A 22,893-nucleotide genomic window follows, 5' to 3' on the forward strand; every position below is an offset into this window, starting at 1 on the left:
AAGGGGCGCGTATCAGATGGCAAGTCGAGGACAGATGGACTCTGGTGTTTTTTCACCTGTGTCAACTAGGTTAAGTTGGATCTTTTTTTCCAGAATATACTGCCCTGTATAATTCTGAGTTAGGAATTGGCCAAAAGACCAATTTGCAGAAGGAGGAAGCAAAGCAGCTGCCATTATCCTGGGAAGGTGAGATGATGTTGCAGCAGACGCAGAGGTGCCGGGGGTCCAGCTTGCCTTTGCTCTCCTCCATCCCACGCCCAGCTCTTCCTGACTGATGACTGGGGGGGAACAGCGGCAGCTCCAGGCCCACCCCCAGACACTTGGTGGTGAACCCCGTGGGTGTTGGTACACAGGAACCCTGCCTAGTTCAAAATGATGTGTCAAACCAGCTGAAGGAATTTTGAGGCGTGAGTGGGAGAAGAGTGCTCATTTCAGGAAACCCAGACAATTGCTGATGACTATAACACCGGTCATAATAGCTGGCATTTACTGATCACCAACTGTGTGTCAGACACAGGGCCTTATATACCGTGTATCACTTATTCCTCGCAAAAACCTTCTGAGGGAGGTACAGTTGTCATCCTATTTTGCACGTGAGAAAATTTCGGGGGTTAGGTCAGAGCTGAAAATGCGTGTTCTTAACAACTATGGTATATATATATATAGATATAGATATGTCACCTCTCCACTTGTCACACGTTGAAATTATTTGTTTATGTATACGAATCAGTGTCTGCCACTAGAGTATGATAGTCCAAGGTCAAGAAGTGCATCCTTTTCATATTTTCATTGTTAAAATACATGGTCTGAAAACTAGAAAGTTTATGATGAACATTTGCTGAATAAATGGACACATAAAAGGGATGGTGGTGGGAGATGTGATCAGCCTTGGTACCACAGGTGAAGAAAAATTGGCAGGGACCCTTGCAGTGGACTTCTGTTCACGTTGTCAGGATGTGAGCCTAGCTGCGTAAAAGAATTCAGAAAGAATACAGAGTGGGCTTATGCTATTGACGGGCATAGTGATGATAGAAAGAAATGTTTATTTTCTGGGTTGCCTCACATTTTGATCAAGGGGAGAGGGGCAGCCGGGGAGGGCATTCATTTTATAGAAAAAGCATAGAATATCTTGAAACATGGCAGTGATTTTTACTTTAGGGAGCACGGATATCTACTCAACAGTAGGGGGAGCAAGATGCAGAAAAATCTAAAATTGTAGCTCACTAAACAAAAAATGGGAAGCTCTCTGAGTTACCTGGGGATAAAAGCACGAGCAAGTGATTTTACAGAAAGCAGTCTGAAAATGGGGTGTTGATAAATTGTAAAGACTGACTCTTCTGTTCAATATGGTTTTGGAATTGCTCACCAGGACAATTCTAGCACAAAATCGTTCAGGGAAGATTTCACAAGGATCAACATAGGTGTTCAATAAGGATAAAGCAGGATAGATTGTTTTTAACCTAAATCAAATGATTCATCCTTTGACAGTGGTAAAATTCCCACCACGTTTATGCCAATTAGACCCAGCCTTGAACCCTTTATTGCGGTCTATGGAAAACCAGAATTGAAGTGAAAATTAATGATGCTATTTAAATGAACTACCCTAGGCATACAATAGCATGATAAGATAAAATTTGCATTGCTATTGCTGTGTTTTGCTTAGCACTATATTCTACCTTGAAATCTGAGAAGTTCATAGACTGGTTCTAGGAAGACTAAACCAGAGAAAAGCAAGTTCACATCAAGTGTGTGAACTCCAGCAACGACTGTTTATGGTGTGACACTTTGAGTTCTTCCAACACTCTCCCTAGCACATCTTCCCTTGAAAATGCCCCCAACTGGCAGTGGAACAAACATAAGCTCTTTCAAAATGATTTTGACCATCTCTGAATTTCCTAATTAGAGTCTAAGAAAAAAAAAATCCTGTCTGTTTAAAAGGAGCAACTTAGTTGCATAATGAATTATTCCTATTTTCTTTTATTTTAATTTAATTATGCAAATTTGGTATGAAATCAATTCCAGCGCCTGTAAAATTGACATTTGTTTGTTTTGTTTTACTTTCAGGGCTTCTTTCTAGTTTCATTAAGCCCACTTGGCAAGGCCCAGAGCTTCTAAAACATTCAGGCCTTCACTTATGCTCATAATATTGACTATAAAGTGCATAGTGAAAATATAGGCTACTTGATAGGAAAATCAAAATATAATACCCAAAGTGGCCATGAGCACCTTTTCTCCTAAGCCTGGGCTATGACAGAATTCTATGATGTAGAAATTAAGTTTTGGTATTTGGTGATTTTCTTAAGGTTGCAGTCTGTGTCATAAGAACTATTATCTGCCTGAAGCTAGGTTTTCCTACTACGCTGCTTTTGTTCATGGACCTCAAGATAATGCAGTAAGTTGCAAAAATGATCTTGCTTCATGTTGCACGGGGACCACTGGTGCCCACGAGAATACCTCTGAGATCTCCATTCCTCTGTCACTTCTGCAACTCAAAGTCCTAGGAATCTTCCCACTTGATATTTTTATCATCAGTCCTAATGTTCATTTCAACAGACTGATTCCCAAATCTATTGATACAATTCCAGGCCAAGATCCGGACATCAATCTCAGGCACTCATATCAGTTTCAGGAGATTATTAAAAATGCCCCAGATTTTAAGAGGTCCTCTGGCTTATCTTCTCAACCATCTTCCCCTCTTCTGCCTTGAAGACTGACTGCATGGAATACTTACCAGTCAAAAGATACAATGGCTGGATTATTTATTCTGAGACCCTGTTTCATATTTTATCACTGTCTTTCTTCCATGAATTAAGTGTGCTAAACAATACTGGGCAAGAGAGAAAGCATTTAAGTACAGATCTGCATTGCTGTTGAAGTTGTTCTTCCTAACGTGGGCAAATGAAATCAGAGTTGAATGAAACAGGACTGTGACACTTCTAGGACCTCATCATTTTCAGGGGATAGAAACGGCTTTGCATTCAACCACCAGCTCCAGGGCTTAGAATCCAAAACAGCCTTTTAGAATTGGAACTTACAATTGCTTTCCAAATGACTGTGGGAGCGTGGCTAAATAATTATACCTCTCAACCATTGTGTAAACCAGTTTAATCAACATTTTTCAGGCATGTCACAGTTATACAATCACCAAATAATTTTCTAAAATTATGCTGCATTAGAAATCGCCACACATCAACTTAGATTATTTTTACTCATGGCTCTAATCATGCCTGAAAGAAGTTTCTTCTTTTCAGACCATTTTATTTACTTTTTTTTTTTTTTTTACTATTATTTGGTACTTCCATTGAAGATGATTCATCCTTACAGACTAGCCGGATGCTCTGTTCACTTTATTTGTGTTCTGCTTAATTGCCATTGACTTAATCAAAGATGGCAGATCTTTCAAGCAGTTATAGCATTATTAAATTTCTTTTTCATTTGCTTTATAAATAAAAGAAATCTTGGAAAGCATCCATCCCTAAATCTTGACTTAGAATATATCATAAAAATAAAAGAAAGTTTTTAGGGTCCAACGTCCGTGGGATTAAGAAAGGAGGACATTGCAAACATGCATTTTAATTGTGTTTTGGTAGCACATGTTTCAAGAAGATATCATTCAATTTACTCTCTGAGAAGATATAGAAAACTGGGCACAAATAATTACTAGGTTATTAGTAAAGTACTCAGATTTCTCTTTGGGCTCCTTTAAGCCTATTACAATTATTATTATGACTGTTACTATAAATGCTTTCATTTTTTTTCTAAAATAGTAATCCCAAGCAAGACTGATAAATCAAGAAATGTTCCGAGGAATAAAGCTGAAATGAAATTAGGAATACGAATGGGAGAAATTGTACAACCGCATGTGCAAGCACCGCACTGATATTTTGTGCTCCAAACACATTGAGATGTGTGCTTATATAAGCAGGAGGATCAGCATTTAGGTCACCAAATTAGTCTTTCGAATTTTCTTGCTCTATCAAGAATTCTGTTTTCTTCCTGACATCTTTTACCATGCCAAATTAACTGTAGCACTTTAGCTACCAGTATTTCCACATTTTAAATCTCTTACCGATAAATACATCTCTATGAAAGATTTATTTGGTGGCTCGGATAATGACACTGCAGTTGATAATACATCCATTGAACTTGATCTGTAATAGAAAGTGCTTTTGCAAAGTTCTCACTTTGATGGATTAGAAGAAACAATGAACACACTGTATTTTTGCCTTGGCTGTTTACACACTAAAAAGATTTTGAAGAAATCAGAATGTGCGAAATTCAAAGGAAGAGAATAATACTTTTTTTTTTTTTACTTTATTAGAATATTTGTATTGAAGAAAGTAGATTTTCCCTCTGTCTTTTAGTTTGCAGCTTTATGTGTAAATGAAGTATTAGGCTGCATTTATACAGTGCCAGACCATTATTCTGGCTGAATCTGGTTTCAGTGACTATCCCCAAATGACTGGCTACTTAGAAATTTAAAAGCATAGTCTTGGTGCTATAGTCCGTAAAGAATACTCAGACTTATCTCGTTCTTATTTGCATCCGAGACAACTAGGCCTTAGATAATCTTTCCTTTTGCCATAAACACTGATGTGAAAAAAAATAGGAATGGGATGCTTTATTAATAAAGAGAAATTATCTTTGCTCTGATATAAATGATGTTGCAAATTAATGTACAAATGCATTCATTTATCACGTCTAGATTCTGGAAGAATGCCCTGCAGCCTTGATAAAATAGCCCCGAGTTCACGCTGTTTCCAGTCCTCACAGCATGTGGGTCAGCACGACATTATCCACCATGCTGGAAGCACACGCACAGCACTGCCACGTGGCTGATTCCCCTCGCAGTCTTATCCCCTTTATACCACACCGAGAGAAATGATTTCCAGAACTTGAACATTTAAACTAAATGGTTATTTTAAAGCAATATATGATTCAGCAAAAGTAATTCTTGCTCATAAAGACAGCTTAGGTCCAATGAGAATATGGTGAGTTCCCATGTACTGATACTTCACAACTAAAAAGTCCTGCCTGTCAGGTTAGTTATAAATGGGGCATAATTAAATGTCTAATAAGCATCTAATGGTAGAGAGTATATATTTTAAGTACTTTAATGCCCAAATTACTTTAATCTTGATTCCAAAAATGCTTCTGCTAGTTATAAAAGGAGATACCTATCTTATCTGTCCATAGATAGTTTTGTTGTTTTTCATTTTTTTTGAAACAAACACCTCGCTCTGTCTGCAATTGTGGGGAGTCTCGGAAAAAGACACATTGTGTTATGACGTTGTGTTATGACAGTATAGCTCGTTAAATGGTGTTTTCCCTCCATGAAGTTGCTCAGGCTGGTCCCACTGTTTGACACACCTTTCGCACCTTCTTGCACCCAGCTGACATCTTCATTTCTCAAGATTCAGCTGTAGGGTCCACATGATAACTGTCATAATTCTTACATTGTACTGAAATGATTGGTTACGTGCCTGTATCAACAGTACTACCGCAAACCCCGTGGGCTGGAACTGTGTCTGCGTCATAGCTTCACTCCTCACACCTAGCACCATGGTGCCTGCCTGCCTCCTGACCCTCAGTTAAAAATCTGAACTGATCTGAAAATGAATTAGGTATTTTACCCAAACAGCAGCAGCTTCAGCTAAAGCTGTTTATTTCTTCAGGTGAAATTATTTTCTTTTAAGTTATAAGCTATATAAAATGGAGTAAGGCAGTTACCACATAACGCAAAGGAATGGCCAAAGTCCTGCACTGAGACAAAGTAGTTTTTTGCCCTGTCTTGCTTTGATGGACCTACTACACCAGTTATAATAACTTGTGTACTTTCTCCCTTTGAAAGTATAGACATAGTTAAAGATAGTTGAGTTTCTCAACATGAAAGCAATTTGTAAATGTGCAGATAAGTTTCTCTTCTTCATTATTAAACATTATCAGACGTTTGGCAATCCCTAGCATCAAGCAGATTCGTGTCAATGGTACAGTGTTATGCTGAATTTCTTAAATATTGGAAAATATACTCCACCATACATTTGCTGAAATAATATTTTCTAAGGAATAGAAGTTACCATAATGTTTCATTGTGAAACGCTCCCTGGCATACAGATAATCTGCAGACAAGAGTAACCAAGTGCTCATGTGTGAAACAAAAAGTTTTCCTAGCCTAGCTTTTTGTTTTTTGTCTTTTTTGCACGATGCTGGCTCTCCCACGTCGGGATCTGCCCCCTTGTTTCCTCTCTTGTGATTGGCAGTCAGCCTTCTCGCCCTTAGCAGGCCTCAGTCACAGTGTGGGATGAGGAAGCCAGGTAAAGGTGCTGAGTCAGGCACAAGCTTTACGATACTCTAGGTGAATCTGCTTAACTTTTTTTAGTCTTTTGACGGCAATATTATGAGCAGAAAAAACCCTGTTATTTTAGTAATGGTTCAGCCAATGCCCTACAGGGCCATTTTAAACTTGAATAAATATATCTGAGATGCTAGAAACCTGAAAGGACCCTGGCTCAGGGGTGTAGCCTAAATTCCCAGGATGGGGCCATTTATAACTCCTGCTGTGGCTCGTGCCTAGAGGGACCCACCACCTGACCAGGGCTTTTCTGCCATCAGAGAGAAACAGCACACACAAAAGAAGTTGCTCCCCGGGTCTCTGGAGGTGGCAGGTAGCTGTTTGACTAAAGTTGTTAGTGCAGATGGACTCCCCATTTTGTGGTGACTTAAATCACATATAATTTTCATATCCACTTAAAGTCATTCCTTTCGAAGAAAAGACCTAGGAGATGATTTCCCTAGAGAGAGACAGGAAAAAGAAGCGCCTCAGAATCCTTTTCAGAGTCTGTCATTCAAAAAGTGAATTTTGGGGCTTCCCTGGTGGCGCAGTGGTTGGGAGTCCGCCTGCCGATGCAGGGGACACGGGTTCGTACCCCGGTCCGGGAGGATCCCACGTGCCGCGGAGCGGCTGGGCCCGTGAGCCATGGACGCTGGGCCTGCGCGTCCGGAGCCTGTGCTCCGCAACGGGAGAGGCCGCAACAGTGAGAGGCCCGCGTACCGCAAATTTTGAATTTACTTATTTATTTTGGATTTTTAGTCCAAAATAAATAAGTAAACAAACAAACAGTCTGGGTCTATAGAAAACAAATTCCACAAAGATCAGTCCTATTCTTCATGCGACTATAAAATGTGTGTGTGTATATATATATACACACATATATATATAATATCTTGGCAAAAATAGTATTCTGATCAAAATACAAATTCATATACTTCGTTCTAATTTAATGTTCTTGGCAGGGCTTTCCTTTTTTCCAGTTCTCTAACTCAAAAAAAATTTTCAAAACTGCAGAAAAACTAGCATAGAAAAAACATTTGTTGAGACAATTTTTAAAATCCAAACACATCTGCTCGTCACTTTAAGTCTTCATCCAGCCTTTCTCCCAGCCCGCTCCCCTCACAGAAGGGGGTTGGGACCACGGGGGCGCGGGGAGAGGGGGGATAGCCTGGCCCTTCTGATGTGGCCAGCCTTCATAATCATGTCCAGAAACAGCCAAGTTACCCGGTTTGCGTATTCACTGCTTGTATATAACATTCTGACGCCAAGACCATGAAGAGCACACATCCAGCGCTCCTTCATTCCATGGTCTACTGGGGGCATTGCAGAGGCCTCAGTCCTCACTTCTTAAGTTCTCTTCTTTCTAATATGCCTGAATTATAGAGACTTTTCAGTATACAGTAAGTTATTGGTTGTCCCTAACAACTGAGCAGTAAATTTAGCCTACTAATTACCTTTCTCTATTTTGCCTTTAATAATAGTAGTTAACATTTACTGAAGGTTTATTTGTGCCAGGAGTTGTTCTGAGTTCTTTAAGTATATTAGTTGATGTACTTTAATAATTAATTCTGTGCATTAGATGCTCTTTATTACCTCCACTTAACCCCGGTCCAGTGTTCTAATCCCCACCCCGCAAGTCAGGCTTCCAGCCACCATGCTGTGTTGCCTTACTCTTTAGATTTCAAACCTAACATTATTCTGTTAATAAATAGGAAGGCCATACGAAATTATTCTGTTTAGCAGTTGATTCTATTTTAACTAAAACTTTAAAAGCTTTTAAAAACACTTTCTACGTGCCAAGGTCGTTGTAAGCACTCTACACAGGTGTGAATTCATTTGATCGTTGCACCAGTCCTATAAGGGCAGGTACCATTATTAATCCCATTGTATGAGGAAGGAAATGGAGACACAGAGACATTGAGTAGCTTGCCCATGGTCACCCAGCTAGTATGATAGAAATCCAGGGTGTGGAGGCAATGCATGTGCCAATTGTTGCAATTATTTTAACATTCTAGTCCTGCCCCTGCTGTTTGCCTTCGAACAAATTATTTCATCTTTCTGATTCTTAGCAACCTCATTTAGGAAGGAGGGGGGCTGATTCCGCGATGTTTTAAGATGTCCTCAACAAACCCTGCAAAGTCGCACTGAAAAGCCTCGTTTATGCCAGTCTGAAGGCTTAAGTGCAAACTCCACCTTTTAAACGGCTGTGCCTTCTGATTCCTCCGGATATCTCCAAGAATGGTTTCTGGAAAGGGATCAAGCAGGATGCTAAAAATGTAGAAAATATTTCGATGGTCTCCAGAAATGCCAGCTTCAGCTCAGCATGTGCCAGTGGGTACAGATAATCCCTAACACTCTGTGTAAATCCTGGCTCCACCATCCACCAGCTGTGTAAGCTGGGCGAGTACTCCATCATTCTGATCTCAGCGTCTCTCTCTGTAAAGTGGGGATAATAATAATCCTACCTCGACAGAGCTGAGTGAGGATGGAGTGAGGAGTCACCGAGATCATATGTCCAGAGCGGGCAGAAGAGAACTTGGCCCACAGAAAGTAGCAAGTAAACATTTAACATTATTATTGCAGAAGATCTCTGCTCCTATGAAAGGGAAGGATTGCGAATCACTATGGTCATAACTGCAGAGGATTCCTTTCTGAGGTCTGATGGCAGCCCAGCTCCTCCCAAGATTTGGAAAATTGGGCTCATTCTTTACCTCCAGCTTAAAAAAAAAAAAATCCAGTTAAATTGCTTAATGGTTAAGATAGATGTGACTTGATACTGAGCTAAATTAGTTTGCTGAAGTTACTTAATTTCAGAGGGCCTGTGTCCAGATCAATACGAGCTAGAAGTTTTTATTTAATCTGATTACTATAACAAGGCAATCAGCGTTGTTAAGCCTAGTTAATTGGTTGGACTGAATTTTCTAAAGTTTGTAAGACATAAATATTCTGCCTGCCCCTTAGTTAAACTAAGAGGAAGTGGCTTAATTATTTGCTAAACGTTTTATAGTATATTTTCTGAGGACTGGAAATAGCATTTTAGAGGACTAGAACCTATTTTCCCTTTTAGACAACTCATCAAACTCTCTCAGTATATAAATTACCCAGTATGCAAGGTAATGGAGAAGAAAAACTAGGAAATTTTGAAATACTTTTGTAAGTGTGATAAAACAATTGAGACTTGAAATTTAACACTACCTGGAGGTATGATTATACTCGCCTGTCACCCTTCTTAGAGGAAACTCACTTTTGCTCTATGGAAGAGCCAAATAAATTAATCCACAGCTTTAAAGTGTGTTATTAGCTTAATGCAAATTCAATCTGGGAAGAAATTAGGTCCTTCAAAAATTGATCACAGAATGTGACACTTAATGGTAGTTTATGAAGTAGTATATTCATCTGGCAAAGTTGTATGTACAAATATGATACGATTATATCCGGGACAAAACAAATACCCTGAATTTAAGTAAAGCTTTCAGACCTGAAGGCAATCAGAGAGATTATATCTTCCACCAGGGGCCCAGAGGGATTAAGTGATTTGCCTAAGGTTACACAGATAGTAAGTGGATATTCCAGATTTGAGCCCGGGATTTCTTGAGCTAAAGGGGAGGGAAGGCCCATTCTTCTCCAGCATGCATTCAGACACTGTTATAATGGTAGCAATTCCAGTAACCACTGTCTTTGAGTACTCCTCTGAGCCAAGCACTCAACCCGGCTCTGTCCACAGGACCCCTTGTCCCACCTCTCACAGCTCTATGAGGTTTGTCTAGTAATTCTCCTTCTATAGATGGCATCACTGAGACTCAGCATTTGTGACTTGTTCAAGGCTATACAGCTAGCAAATGCCAAAAGCTGGGGTCCAGCCTCACTCATGAATCTGCACTCTTTCCAGTGGACCCGCTGTTTCACTCATGGGCGCCGATATGACCATACCTTTGACAAGGTTTTCCTTGAAGATCAGTATTTTAACTTCCTGCCGTGATAGCCTGAGCTGTGCGTAACTGTAGATCTTGTAACCGAGTAGGTGAAAAAAAGCCATACCGTTCCCAAGATGCTCAGCTCAAACTCCACGGAAGAGGGCATCAGAATGGTACATTAATTACTGTTTGTCTACTGGTCTTGAAAATTAACTAATTGACTTTTAATAAAGTCAAGCACAAACAATCTACCACATTATTAAAACATCACCTGCTAGCCTATGTAGGCCACGGATTCAAGATCATGAACTTAAAAGAAAAAATCAAATGGTCAACTCCAAGAGGATGACAGCAGAACATTAAGCCTGATGCTCTGTAAATTAATACTTAGAGGTAAACTAGAAATACTGTAGAAAATTACTGTTTATTTAATGTTTCATTCTCTTTGAAAGACACACTCCCAAATGTTCAGTTCTACCCTACATTTAAAGATAAAAATATGATGGAACTCGACCGAGTGAGGATGGTGCTGAGCACGTTGCGGGAAGAGAGCTAGAATCGCAGTAGCAGGATCACAGCAAAATATCTTAGATTTACCAGCTCAACTGCCTAATGTTTTACGTGTGTTAGAAGTATTAGTTCCAAGGCAAAATGAGGGAGTATTATGTTTGTTTGTTTGGAAACTTGTTTTATTAAAAAAGATTTTTTTCATGTTAATGCTATTTTCAGTACAGGTGTGATAGTACTCCATAAAGTATCGTGTACTTGATATAGTAAATTTAGGAATGTAACAGTCCATCTAGGTGCTGGCCCCCTCTGGTCTCCATTAGACGCCCTAGTAGCAAAATGTAAATTCCCTTTTCAAAAATAGAGAGGCCTTTGGGCAACTGGATGAGCAGAGTGGGGTGGGGCGAGGAAAGTGCTCTTTCCCGACAAACTCATGCTTTTGGCTTTGACTTCCTTTAGTAATATCAGTTCTCAGAGAACTGAGATAGACCCTTCTATGCTCCGCAAAAGCATAGGAGGCAAAAAGCTTGTCGTTCACAAGCAGCTGTGGACAAAACCAGCGGCAGAGTACAGGTTAGGGAAATTAGGGATCCAAAAAAAAAAGTTGGAGTAAAGTGCACAGTTACTGTCAAAAATATATTATTTTGATCCTAAGAAAATTCAGAGAATTTTATCCATGAACTAGATTGCTGACCTTTTAATACATTTGGTTTTCATAGAACAATCACCATCGGACATATAAGACTAGTTTGCTTTTTTTAAAAAAAAATTGCTTGGAGTTATCTACAGGAATCTCGTGAACGCAATTCAAGGCTAACATTCTGCAGCTCTTTGGGTAGTGGACGATTTCCTCGGATAAATCCCCAAGGACAGAGGGAACTGTTAAGCTCACTGCTTCAAGCGGGCGTTTCTCCCATTTTCTCACTCTTTTCTCGCCTCCTCTTTCCCTAAATGCCAGTAGTTTCCAGTTCTCCGTCCTCGACCAATGGGGCGTGAGATCGGGAAATCATGAAGAGTTTCTCCTCGTTTGTAAACTGCCTCTGCACCCGCTGGGGGGGCTCGCCCGCTGGGGGCTTCTGGCCAGGACCCTCGGGGGGACTCTGCTCCGCCCCCGGGGAGGTGGCGGCATCACCGTCTGGACTTTCACCAGCCACCGGGTCCACCACCGACTCCAGGGAGGTGCCGGCCTCCCGCAGCGGGGTGTAGCCCTTATTGCTGCAGGACGGGTCATCCGACTGGGAGCTCGGCGAGTCCGGCCCGGCGGGGGGCGAGCGCTCCCGCCGCAGCGGGGGCTCGGGGGAGGAAGCTGGGGCCGGGACGGTCGAGTCCAGGTCCGCGCTGCGCGAGGCGGGCGGGGGCTCGGGGGACGAGGGCGCCCGGTAGTCCGGGAGCCCGCTGGTGCTGCGGCGTCGCAGGGCCGCGTACCTGCCGGTCCTGGGCAGGCGGCCGCCCTGCCCCCTGGCGGTGCACGCGGCCGCCGCGCCCGCCGGCTCCTCCGGCTCGCGGGGCGCCCAGCGCGCGCCGCCCCGGGCGCCGCGGAGGTCGGTGAAGCTCAGGTCGGGCTCGCCCCGCGGGATCTCCCGGGAGCCGCGCTCCCCGGGCGGCCGCTGCCAGCCTCGGCTCGCGCCCGCTGCGTCCCCATCCCCGTCGCGGTCCCCCGGTAGGGGCAGCAGCGCGAAGGCGCTCAGCGAGGAGCCCACGAGGGAGCTGGCGGTGCTCTGGCGGCCCCAGCTCTCGGAGGGGCTGCAGGGCGCTGGGCTGCTGCTGCTGCTGGCGGCCGCGGTGGCGGCGGCGGCCCGGCGACGGCCGGCCACGCCGGAGCGCTCACGGTAGATGCTGTACACGGCCTCCGCCAGGCTCTGGGGCTCCCGCGGGCGGCACGGGGACGAGGCCAGGTCTGGGGGGGACGCGGCGCCCCGGGCCCCGCCCCCGCCCACCGCCGCTGGGTGGGGCCACGCACCCCTGCCCAGCATCGCCGTCGCCTCGAAGGCGTCCCCGGCGCCGCCACAGCCTCCGGGCTTCAGCTCCAGGCCCCGCGACTGCACGTAGCTGAGGAAGCCGTTGAGCGGCGCGGCCCCTGGGGGCGCCGAGGCGGGGGCGGAGGACGAGGAGGAGGCGGTGGCTGCCGCAGCCGCGGCGGCTGCCAGGTCTTTGGCGCGGAGGCTGTGCACGTCGATGACAGTGGAGTAGAGGTCCCGCAGGTTGATGATCTTGGTCTTCTTGTCCCGGTTTTCATGTAGCACTGCGTTGGCGCAGATGAATAGGAAGATGCCGATGCCCATGATGAGGGGCCCAAAGACCTTGAGCTTGTCCGAGTGTAGGTAGCTGGAGAAAATGCGGAAGAAGAAGCCCACGGACGTAGGAGAGGACGAAGAGGGTGCGGAGGACCGTGCTGGAGGCGTGCTCCTGGACGTGCCCACGGAACTGGCGGTGACATCCTCCGGAGGCCCCGGGTGCTTCCTGGACCGGTTTCTGCTGCCACTGCTGCTGCTGTTGGTCATGGTGGGGACGCGGTGGCCGCTGCCTGCGGGCGGCAGCTGCTTACCCCCCTCCCTGTTGGTCCCGTTGGCCTTGGGCCAGTAGCCCACCACCGCCAAGGCTATGCCCACCAGCAGCACCAGGATCCCGCAGAGGGCGATGAGCCCGGAGACGGAACAGAGCTTCAGCTTGCCTTTCACCACCACCACGTCGTTCTTGCGCCTCTTCTTGGCTTTCCGCCTGCGCTTGGGGACTTGGCTTGGGGGGCGGAGGGGATCCTGCTTTCTGGCGGAAATCCTCAGCAGGCCGCCGGTGGCGATCATGGCGAGCGGGTGCAGTGCGGGGCTAGCCCCTGGGGCGGAGGCCTGTGCTGGGGCGGGGGCACCAGCTGCCCACTAGCTGCTCCGCCACCTCCTCCCACTGCAAAGCAGAGGAAGACAGTCAGAGGGTGTAGGCTTGGCTGCAGCAACATCCCACGGGCTGCCATGGTCTCGCTCCCGGGTCCCACCACGTGCGTGTCCCTCGTCCCAGGGCCATTACCCGCTAACGGGAGTGCCCTAGGTAGAGACCAGGGGGTGCAGGAAATGGATTAGGGAAGAGAAGCGCTGTTGCAATAATTGATCAGAGACGATAAAACACTTTGAGAGTCCACCTCCTTCTCCCCTCCCCCCCCCCCCCCCCCCCCGCATCCTTCACTCACTCTGTAGGTACTATTCCAGCAGTGCTCATTTCAAACGCTCCTGCCTGACAGCCAACGGCATTCTGACCATTAGTAAAAGCTATCAATAAATGTGGGACTCGGCGGTAGTGGGCGAGGGCTTTCCTGGCTTTCTCAAGGGAGCTGCCCCAGAGTTCCAAGTCTCTGACGGAGCACAGAGATCTGTCAGTGTGGGGCCCACAGTCCCAAAAACAGTCACAAAAGTTACTGATTTATAAAGACAAAAGGAAATCATTTCACTGGATGGGAATTAAAAGTCATATCCTGGCAGACGGACTATTTACCCGAGATAACTAATAAAGAGTTCATGGCTAGGAGAACAGTAGAGAACTATGTCAGTGCTCTGACCATGGATCCATCCACCAACTGGTCTCTCAGCCATCACTGTTCTTACAGCTAGAGGCACGCTGATCCCTCTCACAGCTTCCTCATTTCTCTTTTGCAACATCTGGACAGCTTCTTGGGGTGGAATATTTAGGTTTAGGTAACTGGTTATGTAACTGCGCTCTTCCTTCTGGCTTCCTCTCCTCCCTCAGAGGAACTCCCTTAAAGGTATCATGTGCTAGATCTCATCAGGGAATTTGAGAAGTCCCCCGGAATCTCCAAGAGAAAGATCTTTTTCTCATATGGGAAAATTCAAATCTGAAAACAAAGCAAAACAAAAACTAAAAAACAAACTCTGCCATAATAGCGTTCCGACCCCTTATTACTGTGCCAACAGCACATTCTAAACAATCCAAATATTCAAATGAGGAGGCAGTTAACTAGGTACAGCAGTCTACATAATAACGATTTGTAGAATGACATTTCCCCAAGTGAGAGCTGTTTTCATCTTTTTCTTATGAGGTCATTTTTAGGAAAGGAGGACAGCAACAGTCAATGGACTCTCCTATAGGAAGTTTAGTTGTTTATAATAAAGCTTGGGTAGGTAAATGCACAGACGCATCTCTGTGGATATCTGTCAGCTTCTAAAAATTTCAATCCTACTGGATCCCCAGAGTAACACATTTTCTGTTCCATTGGTTGTGTTCCCTTCTATAATAGAGATGTTAAAATTAAGGGCATTGTATGAAATTGAAAGGCTTAGATATCACTCACAAGCCTTTGGGAATTATATCCTTTATAAAATAATGTTTTAGAATAAATTACCCTTTGGAAATGTGGGATTACTTCGGTAGAATTTTGCTTTTAATTGGTGCCTGGGTGAAGAGCTTTGGCCCTTGATTCACCTCCATCATACCAGTTCAGGCAGGATCATTCCTCCACTGGTGGAAAATCAAATGGTAATCAACTATTTCTAATGTTTGTAAATCAGTATCTTCTCGAACTTGGTTGGTTTTCAGTAAGGAGGAACGCCAGGTGGGTTAGAGAGGGGTTAAACATGAGGTAGGTTACAGAGGGTTAGTAGAGAGACATCTATAAACCTTTTGAATTTCGTTTTTAAGGAGCTGCACCAGTAAGTACAGATTGAAAAAAAAAAAAAAAAAAAACCCAAAACCAGAGTAGCTTACTGTCCATCCCTTCCTCCCACCCCCAGATGAATACATTCATTACGTAGTTGTAACACAAAGACTGCTTAGACTCTAGCATCTTTAATGTAATAATCTGAAGACCTGTGATGATTTTAAGAAGGATTGAGGAAGCCAGACATTTTAGAAGCAAACCCAGACTCAGTTGGCAAGGTGGCTTTCCCAGAGGAGAGAAAGGCTAACATTTTGTTGGGCATTGATATGGGTGCTGGACGTCTTGGGAGAGGAAGGTCCACACCTGTATTTCACCTCAGCAAGGCAGCTTTGGCTCTGGGTGGAGTGTAAGGAAGACTGGAATGGGTTTCAACAAATCGCTTACAGAAGATCTTTAAAATTAGTTTAACAGCTAGTAATTAACTCCCTAGTTTATTATTCCTTCAGCTCTGCTGAAGCCTGAACTCCTTTATTATGTATTTCCATCTGACGGGAAATACTGATAAAGGTCAGATGGCACGGAAAACCCACCTTTGAGGTTTTCTTCATACAGAACGAAGGAAAACAAACTTATCATTCGAGCTTGGCTGCCCTAGCAATTTACTGCCTAGTGCTGGTCTTTGGGTGGTTAAGGAATGGAGGATGGGGAAGCAAAGGAGGGATGTCTAAAAATACGACCGCTTCCAAGAGAGACATTCAAGTTCTCGGCTCATGATGGATTAAGCCCCACTCGGTGTCTGAGGCTCAGAGCCCACAGGACTGGGAGCGCCCTGCCCTGCCCTGCCCGGGACTCGACCCAGGTCCTCGACCCCCGGTCCCTCACTGGCAGGGCAGCGAGCCCCTTGCCCTTCTTATTAGGTCTGCTTATGTATGTTGGAGTCACATGAGTGCAGCAGCTGGGAGTCCGCCTCTGGAAAGAAAACAGGCAGGAGCGAAGTGAGGGCAGTCCTGAACTCGCTTTTATCTGGGCAGCGCATGCCGTGTAGCCCGCCCAGGAAAATTACTCTCCCGAACACCCGCCCGGGGGACCCGGGCTCGGGCAGGAGGGCTGGGGAGGGGCCGCTCGGGGGCCGGGGACAGACAGAATTGCTCAAAATGGCAGCACTGTAAGCAAACAATATCGCTCACTTACCCGGGAAGACTGGGGCAGCTCGCAGCCAGAGAACGGGCGCTCGGGCTACACAAAGGAACCATGGAGAAACTTTTTCAGCCCGAGCCGACGGCGGAGCGCAGGGACAGCGCCTCGGGGCCCTCCATCCGAGCGCGGCTCAGCAGCGCAGCAGGGGCGAGCGCCCGCCCGGGGTGCGCAGCCCCCTACGGTGCCGGGGCGGGAGCCATTTCCAAGAGTTTCCAAGAAGTGTCAGGTCCTCCGCATCCTGCATCCTGCCTGGAGCCGCTCTCCCCGCCGCCGCCGCCGCCCCGGTCCCTCGCCGTGCCCTCCCGCGGCGCTCCCGGCCGACCCGGCGCCTCTTTGTGTGGCTGCCGCGCGCCGGGCTCCGCCGGGTGGAGTTGAGCCCGCGGCGGCGGCGGCGGCGGCGGCGGCGGCTCGCTCGGCTCGGGGCGGCCGGACCCGCGGCTGTTGCTAAGAGACCGGAGCCATGACACAGGGAAATTGCTGCAGGATGGCAGTCGGTACCCGGCCCGACTCGGCAGCTCTGGGGCGCACCCGCCCCCCGTCCCCCGCCTCCTCCCCGGCTCCCCGCCGCCGCCCCCCCGCCGGCCTCCCCCCGCTCCCACCACTTCCTCTCCCGCGGGCGCGCGTCTCTTCGGAAGAACCGCTTCCCCGAGGACTGGGAGGCGTGAGGGGAGGCGGAGGAGCGGGCCCGGGCCGGGGGCGCGCGCGGGGAGGGCAGGGCGCCGGGCGCCTCGGCCTCGGCCCTCCCATACCCCGGGGCGCCCCGGGACCGCTGCCTGCCCTGGCTGGGAGCTTTGTTCTTTTTCTCCCAACTAACCTGTCTGACCAGCGGGCCGAAGGGGGCCCAGAGAAAGGGCCGCCGCTCCGGGAGGGGCTCCCCATCAGCATCCGGGGGGTGCTCTCGGGGAGCACGGGGTAGCGCCCCCGTCTCCTTGCCTCCCTCCCTCCCCGCCTCCCCTCTTCTCTCTCCTCTTTTGTTGCCTGTACTGTCGGACGCGACACAGCTTTTGCTGTTTTCCCCCCCCTCCCACTTGGGAGTTGGCAGTGTGGACGCAGAGCGAACACAGTAAGTTGTCCCCCAGCGAACTCGGGCCCGGCGGAGTGGAGCCGCCCCCGCCGAGCTGCGCGCCCCGCGGGGCTCGTGGCAACCGCGGTCCGCTGTCCTCGCGCTCCAGCCCAGCCGGGCTTTGTGGCCGGCCTCCTCGGGACCTCGGCCGCTCCCCCGGACGCTCCCCCGGACGCGGGCAGCTGGGGCCCATCGGAGATTAGAATCGGCCCCGGGGCTCTCGCTGTGCGGCAGCCCCTCCTGCTCCGACCCGCGCGGTCATCAGCAAACATGGAAAGGAAAACTGTCATTCTCCAGGAATCAGGGTTAGAATCAGAGGGGAGGTGGGGGTAGGGAGGCCGTCCAAACCCCCTACGTCATTTTTAAAAAGCGAGAGGGAGAGAGAAATCCTGTTTCCTAGCTCGTCCCTGCTCTCTCAACTGTAAAGTAAAAATGACAGGGAAAAAAGAATTTCAAAGTGGAATTTCCCCGTGGAGAATTGAGAAGAAAGTAAGAAAGTTTTAAATTATCTATTGAAATGGGGCAGCCGAGGTTCAAGAAGAAAGTAACAGAAGAGCAGGTGCTGTCTGAACTTCGGGGTCCAGACAGAAATATTTGGCTGGGGGCGCTGTTGTATATTCTGAGTTTGGCTGGCTGTTTAAGGGTCCACGGATCCCACCCAGGAGGGCTTTGCCGCCCACAGTTCCAGTTACAAGATTGTTCCTCAAGGTGCACAGCATTCTCTTGTGTTTAAAGCTAGAGCTTGCACTTTACAAAAAGAACAATAAGGACCAAACATTCACGGGCTTCAAGAGAGAAATGTGATGATACGGGGATGGAGATGGTGGGGAGACAGGAGGGGGTGGAGGAGAAATGTTTCCTCAGAGGAAACCTCCTGCACCTGCTTGTTTGGAAGGTGGCCTCTGTCCCCCTTTCCAAGCAAATAATGAAGCTGGATGTTGATCAGGGTGTTCAGAGCCCACCACCTTCTACCTCTCTGTTCCTGCTCAGGTTCAGAACGCTAGAAAACAAGCCATAACCAAGGGGAAGTTTTCAATCCCACATTGGAGTGTTTCCCTTTAGAGAAATCACTGCAAAGAAGAAATCACTGGGTCTAATAGTGATTTGAAAAGGTTTTTGGGTTTTTTTTTTGTTTTTTGGCTCTGAGCATCTAGACTTCTTGAATCCCAGTAATAAACTGGTGTTTTGCACAAAGATTGGATCTAAGATCTCATTACACAGCTAGCTGCCAGGGGCCACGGGGGACAACTCCTATCCTCGTGGGCCTCTGTTTGCTGAGCTGTGTAAACGGTAATCATGCTGCAGAACTTCAATACGGTCTGAGGTGGATTAAGCCGTTAATAGTTTCAAATTTCTACATAAATCATAGCCCTCATTTGCACAGTTAAAACTCATTTGAGGGATTTGAGGAGAAAAGAGAAGCATCCTTTTCTAGACAAACAGGCCTTGGGACATATTTTTCTTATGTTGGTGACTGCAATAAAATTTATGGTTTATTATCCAAAGGCTTCCTTCCAAACTAAGTTCTTTGGAACTTTGAACTGTTTCATTTCACCTGAGTGTTATCACCTTCAGTAATTCTGTTTTCAGCTCAGGGTATCAGAGGAAATCAGATCACATCTGTTTCCAGTGGAGTCCTTTATCACCTCTGTAATAATATATCAACATACATTCCCACGGGTTTCCAAGTTACGTAGTTATTTTGAAAGGAACAGTGATGCTCTTGGCCCTTCTGGAGTTACTTTCTTTCTAATTACACTGGCCGTTCAGTTGGGATGATTTCTGAGATTGTGGGACACTCCCTTTCGCCCTGCTGGAAACTGAAGGGCCAAGGCTACCTAATCATAATAATTCACCGGTGTCTCAAGAACTCGGGGCTCAGCCCAACGTACATTCAGAACATGTGGTAGCAGGACAGTAACGAAGGCCTTGGGAAAAAAGAAGAGGGAAAAGATGAGCTTAGTTTAGTTGGATTAAACTCTGACCTGAAATCTTTCATCTGCTCTTTCTTAAAAACAACCCTTATGTAATGTATTCCGTTTCATAAGTAATTCACAATCCATTTACTGACCCTGATCACTTCATCACCCTGGGCTGGCGGCTTGCCTGCCTGTGTTCCTAGGGCCGCTCAGGGGAGACGCCATGGTGGCTGGCCTGCTGTAGGCCCACTCAGGCCCACCTTGGTCTCCAGAAACGTGCAGTGGGAAAGGCTTTGCTTGTGTCAGCCGCTCAGCGATTCCTACTTCTCCCCATGCCCTGATCGCACAGATTGTTCAGGCTGCAGAAACAGAGGTAGTTTAGGGCCGTATATTCTGGAACCAGTTTGTATCCTCCACAAACTAACGATGTAATTTAATCAGATAAGTAAATGATGTAATCTTCTCTGCCTCAGTTTCCTCATCTGTTATGGGGATCATGACACACACCTACCTGATAGCATTACTGTGAGGATTAAACAAGGTTAGTTCATGTTCACTAACGCTTAGCGCGTGGTAAACACTCATTACATTTAGCCATCATCCTCGTTAGCCTGCACATCTTCTCCCAGCTTGTTACCCTCACTCTCCCGTTGTGTTCACATTTGCCAGCATCTACATGGGAGGTCCCTGCACTTAATCACTCTGATGTGGAGTTACAGGATCAGCTGTGGTGATTGCACGACACCTGCCCTTGTGGCCCACGTGGCGATGGCCCAGTGCCACTCAAGAAGCCCACTCTCCGGGGGAGTGGAAACATTTTCCCCATTGCTACCTGACTCATTTTGCAATTACAAGGGCCCTTTCATTTCAGTTTGCTGGAGAACCCAGATTTCAAACTCATGTCAGTCTAGAGGCAAATTAGGAGTTTTCAGAAACACAACCAAGAGGACAGTCTTCAGACTGGAGGTTGAGGACTTCACAGAAGGACTCTAAAGCCTTTTTCTGGCATCTCTACAGCAGAAGAAGGAAACCACTATCTCGAGGTTGAACATGGGACACCAAATGTCTCACTCCTCCTCTCTTTATTTATTTATTTATTTTTTTGTGGTACGCAAGCCTCTCACCATTGTGGCCTCTCCCGTTGAGGAGCACAGGCTCCGGATGCGCAGGCTCAGCAGCATGGCTCGTGGGCCCAGCCGCTCCGCGGCATGTGGGATCCTCCCGGACCGGGGCATGAACCCGTGTCCCCTGCATCGGCAGACGGACTCTCAACCACTGCGCCACCAGGGAAGCCCTCCTCCTTTCTTCTTGTTCCCTCTTCATACCCTTGCTGATAAAAGACAATAGGACAAACAAAAACACGACCAAAGAAAACAATACACCAAGCAATAGATTTAGCAAATAAAATCTCACATGGAACATACGCTCAGAAGCTATGTGTTGTTTAGCTGAAATTCCGATTTCAGCGGGCACAGTCTTTGATCTTTATACCCACCATTACATACCTTGGTAGCCTCACACTTTTTTCATGGCACATGCAAAGGACAAAAGAGCCTGCTAAAACAAAACAGGAAATGCAACAGTGGATTAAAGCCCCATTAGATTTCTTTTGGAACAGAATAGGCAAGAAGGAAATCACCCAGCAGAGCCTGGGTGGAGCAATAGAAGCCCAAGGATGGGAAAGCTTTGGTTTCTCACAGTTAGAGGTTACGTGGTTTGTGTTTCTAGCCCTTCCCCACGGACACTGCTGTGCCAGAAGGACTGCGCTTGCCTCTGCCTTTATTCCCCAGAGTCCCACAAAGGAACCTCTGAGAGAAGCAACTCAGCATCACTTTCAAGAACTTCTGTTTGGAAACTAAGGGTAAACTCATGCTGTGTCAAGGTCACGATCCAGCCTGTTTCTTGTGTTTCTGAAAGTTGTCAGTGTTCGAGCCCAAATGCTTACACCACAAAGGGAAGGAAATGATGAAACGTCTAAAGAGGCTTCCGTAGAGCACATCGTACGGGGACCTTTACCTCCATTCCAGACAAATGGCATGTGACAGAGACAGCCTTCGCGACTGCCTTCAGCAGCATTCGTTCTTAATTTTGCAAATCACCAGGCTCTAGGGCCCAACCAGTGGTTGTTTTCTCTAATAAGTAGGTTCATTTTTGTACATTCAGTTTCCCCCTATGGCCTGCATTTTCTACCATTTTCCAGGTACACCGTCAAAGCTGGATTGTGTGCTTCATAAGATAATTGAGGTCTAAAGTGAGAAACCAGGGTGTGTTGGCAGGCCTGAAAGCTGATCAAAGCCGAGCTTGGAAAGGGCTTTGCAGACAGGGCTCCATCAATGGAACAGCCAAGAAGAAACCCACAGCTTGGGCTTCCCTGGTGGCGCAGTGGTTGAGAGTCGGCCTGCCGATGCAGGGGACACGGGTTCGTGCCCCGGTCCAGGAAAATCCCACATGCCGCGGAGCGGCTGGGCCCGTGAGCCATGGCTGCTGAGCCTGCGCGTCCGGAGCCTGTGCTCCGCAACGGGCGAGGCCACAACAGTGAGAGGCCCGCGTACCGCAAAAAAAAAAAAAAAAAAGAAACCCACAGCTAAATGTGCCCTATGTTCCCAAAACATCTCCTGAATGTCCACACTGACACTGCTCCCGGTATTTCTTGTAGTCCACAAGCTCTACAGGTAGAAGACTTGTCCTACTGAGAACTAATAAAAACTCACATGTCCAAGCTCCTTTCAAAATTAATTGTGATGTGAGCTGCTGTGAGTACCCAGCAGGAAAGGAGAAGCACAGAGAAGGAACTCGTTTTCAAAAGTAAAGAAACATAAGATTCCAAGATTAGTGCTTGCGTGACAGGTCTCTGACTCATCCCACAACCATTTTCTTAGGGCCTCTTGTGTGCCCAGCTCTTTGATTCTTGCGTTTATTCACTCAACAAATAACCTACTATGTTATAGTTACCATTCTAGGCACCGGTGGGTAGAGTGGTGAACAGTGTAAACAAAGTCCCTCTCTGGGGTGGGGGGGGAGGCAGGTAATAAACAAGTAAGTAAACAAGTGAGGAAATTTCAAACCTTGATGAGTGTTACCGAGAAATTAAGAGAGGGTGCTGTGACTGGTCAGAGGGGACATCGAGAGAGAATAACTTCTATCGGTGTTCAGGGAGGGCCTCGCCAGGGAGTGGGGTTTGCACTGAGAACTGAAGGCTGAAAAGGAGCCGACCATGTGAGAGTATTCCTGGAGAAAGAAGAGATTCGGGGCCATGGCCCTATTAGCCTGTAATTTAGTTAGATTCATCAAAAAATAACCAGTGACCAATGCAGGCAAGAGGGCAAAATCTCTAAGTGCTGGAGGACTTCAGAAGAAAATGA

At 46.8% G+C, this 22,893-nt stretch overlaps 1 protein-coding gene across 2 annotated transcripts; it reads right to left on the bottom strand.

The window, feature by feature from the left end:
* Window positions 1-3,255: 3,255 nt before the first annotated feature.
* TMEM200C (transmembrane protein 200C) lies at window positions 3,256-17,051 on the bottom strand. Of its 2 annotated transcripts, none has more exons than XM_067699658.1 (2): window positions 16,544-17,051; window positions 3,256-13,650 (listed from the first exon to the last, which is right to left on the bottom strand). In XM_067699658.1, the coding sequence occupies exon 2, from the start codon at window positions 13,551-13,553 to the stop codon at window positions 11,700-11,702; it is 1,854 nt and encodes a 617-aa protein (XP_067555759.1). In that variant the 5' UTR covers window positions 13,554-13,650; window positions 16,544-17,051; the 3' UTR covers window positions 3,256-11,699. The 2 variants fall into 2 exon arrangements, with proteins under 2 accessions (XP_067555759.1, XP_067555760.1); XM_067699659.1 differs by having other exon boundaries at window positions 3,256-13,787.
* Between the last annotated feature and the right edge of the window lie 5,842 nt (window positions 17,052-22,893).

Source organism: Pseudorca crassidens, chromosome 12 (genome assembly GCF_039906515.1).
Source record: "Pseudorca crassidens isolate mPseCra1 chromosome 12, mPseCra1.hap1, whole genome shotgun sequence".
Classification (NCBI taxonomy): Eukaryota; Metazoa; Chordata; class Mammalia; order Artiodactyla; family Delphinidae; genus Pseudorca; species Pseudorca crassidens.